The sequence below is a fragment of the Haliotis rubra genome, unplaced genomic scaffold (genome assembly GCF_003918875.1).
Source record: "Haliotis rubra isolate DU_JTF1 unplaced genomic scaffold, ASM391887v1 Scf344, whole genome shotgun sequence".
Lineage (NCBI taxonomy): Eukaryota > Metazoa > Mollusca > Gastropoda > Lepetellida > Haliotidae > Haliotis > Haliotis rubra.
The window spans coordinates 995,990-1,005,823 of NW_025767018.1; the positions used below are offsets into that span (position 1 = coordinate 995,990).

The 9,834-nt window shown below is 37.0% G+C and overlaps 2 protein-coding genes across 2 annotated transcripts in view; both read right to left on the reverse strand.

Moving 5' to 3' along the window:
* LOC124284744 (zinc finger protein 845-like) overlaps positions 1-9,796 on the reverse strand; it is a 33,261-nt gene extending 23,465 nt beyond the window's left edge. Inside the window, exon 1 of the mRNA XM_046720849.1 lies at positions 9,540-9,796. The gene's annotated coding sequence lies outside the window, so the exon portion shown is untranslated. The remainder of the gene's footprint in view (positions 1-9,539) is intronic.
* On the reverse strand, positions 337-3,170 carry LOC124284746 (zinc finger protein 70-like). Its single transcript, XM_046720851.1, has 2 exons — positions 2,798-3,170; positions 337-407 (listed from the first exon to the last, which is right to left on the reverse strand). Exons 1-2 carry the CDS (start codon positions 3,168-3,170, stop codon positions 337-339), a joined length of 444 nt encoding a protein of 147 aa, XP_046576807.1.
* Positions 9,797-9,834: the final 38 nt, after the last annotated feature.

A 9,834-nucleotide genomic window follows, 5' to 3' on the forward strand; every position in this document is an offset into this window, starting at 1 on the left:
GGTTCCCCCAAGTAAGTGGAGAAATCAACCTTCAATACACATATACATAACATATAGTGAGCGTTTTAAGTGAGTCTAAACTTTTGAAAGGAAGTATATATACTATGTTAGTCAAACTCTGGTTGCAAACAATTTCGGTTTCTTAGGTTGTTGGGATAACAGCTTTTGGAAAAACTCACACAAAAATGCTCGATTAATATATTTCTCAAATAACTGTATCAAATCACAGTGTTGTGGTATAAGTTGTGCTTACGTTCCAGTTAGTTTGAAATATCTCCCCAGTAGAGGTAACTTATGTTCAGATTGATCATGTCTACACGATGAATTTTAGCTTGATTAACCAGCTCCTGTTGCCTGGCTGTTGAAATAGTGTTTGACACCTGAGCCCTGATCTGAACAATCCCGATCTGTAAATATGTTCACAATTAACATGATTAACATCATAATCCAGATTGAAGCTATGTGCATCAATCAATGGGGTGTCGACCAAATTTGTGAGTCTGACAACCCAATAATATTTGCCACCACTTACAACACTGTTGCATCATGCAACAGATGCAAGGACGCTAATCTTCAAGAAGACTTGCTGCGGACCAAATTCAACCAAGAATCACAACAAGATTATAGCAGCACTGCGTTCAATATCAGAACTGCTCACATAGCTTCATTAAAAATGCCACATGAGTACAATGTGTGAAGCCCATTTCTGGTGTCCCCCGCCATGATATTGTTGGAATTTTGCTATAAGCGGCGTAAAACCAAACTCACTAACTCACTCATTAAAAATGTTTAATGTGTTTACAAGGGGGACTTAAGCCAAGATACTTACAAATCCTCAAACTACATGACACCTTCAAGTCAGCCTATATGCAATTTCATGGTAGTGGGACAGCCTCACTTCAAGTTCAGAACAACATTCTTGCATACATTGACACTGAGGGTACAGCAATATTGAAAAGGCTTGACGATTCAGCTGCTTTCAATACTTTTGACCTCAGTATTCTTCATAGTATCTTGGTGGAACCACTGGAAGTATTAGATTAACTGGAACGATACTGAACTGGATCAAGTGGAACACTTTTTATGGATAGACATCATACCAGCTTCTATATGCCACTTAAGGAAGTGAACTGGATCAGATTATATGTATCAGATAGACATCAATCAGTGTGTGTTGATGGTACACTATGTGCACAAATGGAACTTCAAATCCAAATTGACCAAATTAAATGGGAACCCATACACAATCCCATCATGCTTTGAATATTGAACTTTCATGTAGATGAATATTGAACTTTCATGTAGATGAATATTGAACTTTCATGTAGATGAATATTGAACTTTCATGTAGATGAATATTGAACTTTCATGTAGATGAATATTGAACTTTCATGTAGATGAATATTGAACTTTCATGTAGATGAATATTGAACTTTCATGTAGATGAATATTGAACTTTCATGTAGATGAATATTGAACTTTCATGTAGATGAATATTGAACTTTCATGTAGTGATTTCTGCAGAGTCGTCTGTGAAATCAAATCACAAAGTCATTTGTGTAACTCGGCTCTAGGCATGGGAGTATGTTTGGTCATATCATGTTGTTGCTTCTTATTTTGTTCTTTTCAGTGACAACTCAAAATTTGTTAATGATGATAGCAGAGTTGAATCGAAGCCGACCTCCTAACTGGGATTCAGTGGAAGCAGATGGAACCGGTAACTTGCTTCCAGCTCATAGATAACGAAGCATCATCTCTTTAGCTCCATGAAAGCTGTCTCATGCTGGTTTGTAGATATCTCACTATTTCCACCATTGTAATGAACAAAACATTGGGCAGAGAGGAGAACCTCAGCCATCTCGTTATTGTGTATGCAAAGACCATCTCTGCACCCACAACAGGTTGCAAGTGAGACCACAGAGAACTGATGGAAAAGCACACAACAGTTGTCCATGACATTTAGCCATCAGTTTCCTAATCAGTTTATTATAACTCTGGTGAAAAGCAGTTGTTGCCTCCATATTCATTTGGGGACATAAGATGCCAACCCAAATATTGTTTAGTCTCTAGCTGATTAAGGTTAACCCAAGACGTAGTCATGGTTACAAATCCTCAACAAAATCAGCTGAAATCAATTCAAAACAACCTAAAGTCTGATGAGAAATGATCAGCCTGATCTTGACCCAAAATCAACTTTGTATCAATGTTGAAGCATGGTGTTGGGCAGATTTCTTTTCATTGTGACTCCTCATGTGTCTCTGCAGGTGAGACGATTGTGTAAATTCTTTTCCACAATCAACACATCGATAAGGTTTGATTCCACTGTGTTTCCACATGTGTGTCTTCAGACTAGCTGACACTGTGAATGTTTTCCCACATTCTGCACACTGATATGGTTTGATTCCACTGTGTGTCCGCATGTGTGTCTGCAGGTGACAAGATTGTGTAAAGGTTTTCTTACATTTAACACACTGATAAGGTTTGACTCCACTGTGTGTCCTCATGTGTGACTGCAGGTGGCATGACCGTGTAAATTCTTTTCCACATTCAACACACTTATAAGGTTTGATTCCACTGTGAATCCTCATGTGTTTCTCCAGGTTACCTGACTCTGTAAATCCTTTCCCACATTCAACACACTGATGAGGTTTGATTCCACTGTGAATCCGTATGTGCCTCTGCAGATTACCAGACTCTGAAAATTGCTTCCCACATTCCAGACACTGATAAGGTTTGATTCCACTGTGAACTCTCATGTGCCTATGTAAGTAAAGTGACTGAGTAAATTCTTTCCCACATTCCCCACACTGATATGGTTTGATTCCAGTGTGAATACTCATGTGTTTCTGAAGGTTGCCAGACTCTGTGAATCCTTTCCCACATTCAACACACTGATAAGGCTGGATTCCACTGTGAATCCTCATATGTCTCTGCAGGTTACCCGATTCTGAAAACTGTTTACCACAGACAATACACTGATAAGGTTTCATTCCACTGTGAATCTTCATGTGTCTCTGAAGGTAACGTGACCGTGTAAAGTCTTTCCCACATTCAACACACTTGTAAGTCTCAGTTCCCCTGCATATCTTCCCATCATCTGTTTCCAGCATGTCAGTAACAGATTGTTTCTCGACATCATCTCTTTCCCCCAGTACTCTCTCACAGTCCATGATTAGGCTTGTTTGAGTAACAGATAAAGGAATCTATAGTTGGCTCTGTATTTCCTTAAGTAACTTGTGGATGTTAAGTTGTTCACTGAAAACATAAAAGAGTTGTCACTAGTGGTGTTCCGATTAAGTGAAATATTCGAAGATTGGTCGCAATGACTAAACGACCGAGCAATCGATCATGTTTTCTCATGATTGAACGCAAACCATTTTGGAACACCTGTTTGCGTTAACAATGTTTTTCACAAGGGTGGTTTTGTCTGTTACATTTCATAAGCACTACAAGCTCGTTCCAAGTCATGAATGAATTTATCTTAAAGACTCCAGGGTATTTATGTTCCTAACATACTAGTCATCCTTTAAAGATGTGAAATTTGCAATTATATTTTGTGCAAATTGCCAAAAAAAATCAATAATGAACTAAATGTTTTGTTTTTCTTTATTTTTTGTACATAAACAAACATAAACAGGAAAATTTGATGAATTACCCTAACCAATTATTTTCGATGATTGATCGGTTGTAATGAACCAATCGTCAATTATGAGACTTTAACCAGTTCCCAACACTAGTTGTCACTTTTCAGTACTGTATTAATGCATTTCCGAAAGATGTCTCCACAAAAACACCACCACAACTAAAGTCATTATAACTTGAATTGGAATTACAAAAATACTGTGAGGAGTAATTGACAAACATAGCTACGTGTATGCCAAGACAAAAACAAGCCATTTTCTGTAAAGACAAATATTGCAAGGAACTATCTAATTTGCTCGCAATATGATCACTGAGTTGTGACCATGTGGTTACAGGTCAACAGACAATCAGCAGTCAAGCGACTGCTAGTTAGTGTGTGCAGCATGTAGGCATATTACAACTAAAAGAATGAAATGTATACCTGGTATTTACATCAACATTGTTCACTGCAAACCTGCTTTTATTACAAGACATGGTGACCATGGATTCCGTCATGTCAAGAATGAAAGCAAATGCTACAGTTTACCAAGGAACAACATAATATTCCTTACTGTAAATATCTATGTGAAATTTTGGCATTCAACATTTTGGCAAGGGAAAGACATCCCCATAGGCAAAAATTGAGCTCTTCTTGCTATTTGTTCCTTCAAGCAGTCAAATCAGAGTAATAAGGGAGCTTTACCTTCACATATATCAACAGAGGTACAGATAAGCTGCGTATCTTCGTAAATTACGCAAATATTTATGTGAAAACTCAATTCCTATTAAGTCTATTGCGTACAAGTATGCTTGAAGTTTTGTAAATACTCAATAATTGTGATCTTAAATGCGTACACACAAAAATGTCAAATGGTAGCTTGCGTACCGGTGGATAGTTTAAAATAACTAAAGTATAATGAGAGGTTCTATTTCAGGACATGAACTTGACAACTTGCAGTCTCTATCGTTTCCCATATTACAGATCAAATGTAAATCACAAACACTAACATTTATTAAACTTTATTATAGTTTTCAAATTAATGGAAAATGGCAAAATACCCAATTGAGTTTGGGTGAGGTGAGTACAATTTATTTCGTTATTTATTTACTCAAAGGAAAATTAAGATACCCAATTGAGATGAAGACAAGGGAGTACATAACTCAATGACCCAAAAAGTTATCTGTAGCTCTGTATCAATGATCTGATTTTTTTCAATTATCTTCAAAGCCATTTCCCTTGCACAGATTTACCCATCTGATTAGAAATAGAGACTTCATCTATTTCAAACTTTAATCTATGCACAAAGAATCAGTATCAAAACAGTATACAGAGCTCCAGAAAAGGTGCATATTTGCATATTTTACGCAATAAAAATCACATTTACTCACTGGGAGTACAAAAAAACGTTTAAGACTCACTTAATACCCAATAGGTCTATAATACCTTGCGTACTCTCCTAAATTAACTAAATTGGCTTGCGTATGATAATTCGTCATGGCGCCCGAACTCTACAACAGCATTAGCAAATGTTAAGCGATGCCTATATATATATACATATACTATTATAGCAATCAGCTGTGCACACGTTTCCCGGCAATCTACAGAAAGTTATAACTTCCGTGTGCATTATTCACAGAAATGACAATCATATTGTGTCTACTCACATCTCAAAATGAAGTGTAGTTCACAGAAAATGGACATGAATTTACATTTTGTTTCGCTAAATGTCATATTTATTGTAACTGGATGATCAATTGTTCAATTTCATTGTTCAAACATTTCAGAAAAAATTCACTGTCACTCACTGAAATAATCGAAGATAAAGTCCAGAAATATCTGCCAATGAGATTACTTGTAGTTCCACGAAATCTACTGAGATAGTTGACCTATATCTATCCAATGAAAATTTACGTCACGATTTTGAATAAATTAACTCGCACTGTTCGCTCGAAAAGTTTATGGAAAGGGATGAGTAGCTACGAAGGGGCGTGTCGTGAAATTAAGAAAGGGAGCTCACTCTACTTTAGTTTCGTTTTCAAGTGTCAGTCAAGTTTAGCTGGCAAGTTAGTTTAGTCTAACGAACGCATGTCTTTATTTCCACTTTACAGTTATATCCATTAGAATTATTACTGATTTTGTTTGCATCCATGAGGCCGCAGGACGTTCTATTTTCGAGTACATCTCTAAATTTATTGCGTATTCTACACAATATTTTGTGTCCAGGAAATCCCTGGAGATATAATTTTGACATTATTCTTTTTCTATTTAATAATATGTTTTACGGCTTTCCATGCAATCTAAATACAGGTACCACTACATATCTTAATCCAAATAGTCACACACTGTCACATCAGCCAAACATCAGAGGGATGCCACATTTAAGTGCAGAAGAGAGGGAGAGAGCAGTTGGCATGGCCATGATGAGGACGCTAAAGACACATATTGCAAGAGCCTTCAAATGCTCACGTCAGACCATCATTAAGTTGTTCCATCAGTACCACCAGACTGGCAGAACCTGTGACAGACCTCGGAGTGGCAGACCATGTGTCACAGCTAGGACTGCACGGTATTACTGATATACCGGTATATTGCAATATGCTTTTCAAATGATACACATTGCAATATTTTTTCTGAGAACCGGTATATTGGGTAAAGTACATATATGAAGTGTTTGTGATCATATTTATGGTTTACATTCAAATCTACACATACTTTCATTCACAACAAATGTTTCCCTTCGTTATTATAATGACTAAATGACATATTGTGCCATTTGTGCTGTAATACTGAAATTGCATAAAAAGAAAATAGAATCCTTGACTGTGCAAACTAATTTTGAGTAAGCTGGAGTGATGATTAAAGAAAGTTGCTGGATAGGAGGTAAGTATAAACAAGCCATTGCACAAAGTTATGACAGAATTTGCAGAGAAACATCCACTTTGTAAGTGATAAACATGCATGTCTGTCTAGTAAGCAGAGTTGCAATTTCCATCCCAAGCTCAGTAAAATCAGATCTTGGTACTTTCAAAATCTGCCTGGTGCTGAAATAAGGCGATCTACGACAGAAAACTGTATCAGGCAAGCTGAGAAACTATGAACTATGTCGAGGAAACAACACAGAAACCAGTGAGTAAATGTTGATAATGTTCTTGACACTGGCTGACAGTGATTCTTCAATAGATAAAAGATCATCAGCAAGGGCCTGTTCAAGTTCTCAGCATATCCAGTTAGAGTAACTTGTTTTCAGGTACACCAAGCGGTAAGACCTTTCCATAAGTAGATTCATTGCATCATCATCATCCAAAATGTGAGCTGCCTGTAGCCCCATCAATCATCAGTGTGAAGTAACTTACTTCATCTTATGTCTCTCTTGGAAAAATACAATATGCAGTATTGAATTTATTCTTCAGTTCATCCACATTGTTCTGATTGGGCCTGGCATTTGATGCATGAAGTTGTTCCCAGTTGTTGACTGAGATGTTGTCTCCACACTTTCTGTAGTTGTGAGGAACATGACTTTTTCTAAATATTCTCTCGTGTAAACTTCCAAAAGTTAGTTACAAAGTCAGTATTTCCAACAATAGAAATACCTGTGATTTCACAAAATTCACACAACATTAATTCTGATTTGCCATCAATCAAAGTCTAGCAACTATGAATTCTTAAATAAATGTGATAGAAAATTCTCTTGATGGATGGATTTATAAGTCTTGTCATATATAACAATCCTTTTTGACTATCAAGAAGTATGTTATCATTTGCTTTTCTTTTGAATGTAATTTTCAACTGACATGAGTCACCATGATTGCTATGTGTCTGCTAAACAAGGAATTGTGGGAACCATGTCATCCATACTGTGTGAACTACTTTAACATACTGGATACTACAGAACAAGCAAGAGTTGCTTCCCTTAGAACAACCAATTAACATTGCTGAAACTTTGGCCAATAACCCAAAGCCTTTGCAAAGGACCATGTACATATATATTTGATAGCAATATATTCACAGTCAGGGCCTTAAGGAATCTTTGTAATTGAGTCAGATGGGTTTGCTTTTCCTGGCGTAAAACTCTGTAAGATGACAATGATAAAACAGATATGACACTTGTCATCACTCATCAGCCAGAAGATTGAGTGAGTACTATCAGTACATTAAATATTAAAAAGTAAATGGCTACAATCACCAACAAACCAGGCAAAACTCCATAAGCAGATATTGTCAAATTATCTACCTTTGAAGTCATACCCAATGCAATCTTGTGTAGGGCTAACTTTAAGGGGGTTAGTGAGGCATAGATCTTTGAACTGAAGTCCAATAAGAATTTGACCACCTGAGAAAGGGAGATATTTCCAAATGAAATTTGCTGAATTTTTACTACTACTACTACTACTACTACTTACTACTACTACTACTACTACTACTACTACTACTACAGTAATGCCAATGCCTCATAAAGATTTCTGAAATGTGAAACCAATTACCTACAGTACACACAAAATGTCAAAGAAATGATGAGGTAAGATAATGGAAAGATTATTTTGTTTCGTGTGGTAGTTGTGATAACGTTTCAGCATCACAGTATATTATTCAGTACAGTTCACACTCAGGTATTAAGCACACACCCTCTATGGGATTCAGTGTTTTGAAGCAAATGGTTTATTGAGCAAGATGAAAACTATGCGGCATAGTATGCCTATCAAAAAAGTAAACTAAATCAACATATTCTGACATATATAAATGGACAGACATTGAACTTGTTCCATATAAATATGTGGAATTTGTGAAAACATTTTACTAGACATGATGATTAACCATTTTCCTGGATTTCCTGTTCTGCAAGATAATGTATCAGGCATAAAGGTTATGGTCATGGATGTATGGTGTGTATTTTCTAATCCTCATATATAAATTAGCTTTCCACATATGTTCTCTACAATTTACAACATATACAACCATTAACATATTAAGGTACTGTATTTATGATATCTATTCTCAGTCAAATAAGGTTGGTTTCAAGGCGTCAAATGTGCTGAAACTGAAAGGGCTGATGTCAGCACAGGTATACAGAAACCTACCCTAGGACGAGTCCATTCCGCATTGTGCCATTTTCTTGATCGGAAGTGTCATACTGTTGTATACGATGCATTTGATTGCATTACATAAGAAACGAGCATACAAAAAAACAAATATTTCACGATGCACAATACCACTGGCAATCAGGAACAAATTCATATGGCTTTTGGTTGAGGAATATGGACTCGTCTGCCGTTTAATGTACCGATACATCTCTGTATTTTCACTTTGTTTAGGGTACATTTCTGTAAACAGAAACTAAACCTGGGGTACATATATGTAGTACCTGCGACAATGACCCATTCAGCATCAATAGTGGTTGTTGGTGCTATTTTCTCTGTTGATTACTTGGCCCGTTTGCTTCCCACACGATTTCCACGAAACTAATATTGAAACATTATAGAAAGAAATTTTGAATAAAATAAAAAGAGGGATTCCAAACATAAATACAGACATATGGATGATATCTAATAAACGTTTATTATTACCAGAAAGACAGCAGAGTACCACTGTGCACTTCTTTCCGACATTGTTTTATCATGGGAATTCATAGGGCTTGGACTTCGTCAGCAACTGAAATAACGTGAATGCAGGTTCCAAGTTGACAAATATGGTGGATGTCAGACATTAAAATGACATCAGGTCAAACCGTGTACCCGAAACATATTTTTCGAATCTGTTGTCGTTACTTGTAATCAATCAGAGCGTCGTCTTTGTCTTTGAACAACACACTGTCTCAGCACACTGTGAGGCTTCGATCTTTTTCTCGCAGTCGCAGTCACTGTTTTCGAACAGTTGAGGCAACACTGTTAATAGAACGAGAGATGAATGAATCAAAACTTACATTTGTATTCACAGGAGATGTCTTCATCAACACAATTCATTCGATAGGAAACGAGTCCTCTGCAAACCGGGTGACGTCTGCTCTCTCCCACGCAGTTCCTCGCAGCACCACTGCGCCTGACCGTTGGTTCCTCAAGATCTCTGGACTGAGTTACTGCCTACTTACACTAGGAGGCTGAAAGCGTCTGGTTGCGGCGCGTAACTACTGTGGAGCTAGTTTTATATCATAAACTGGTTCCTGGCTCCCTTCACGCGAGCGTTTTTGTTAAGCTGGTTCCCAGCTGCTTTTGCGCGCG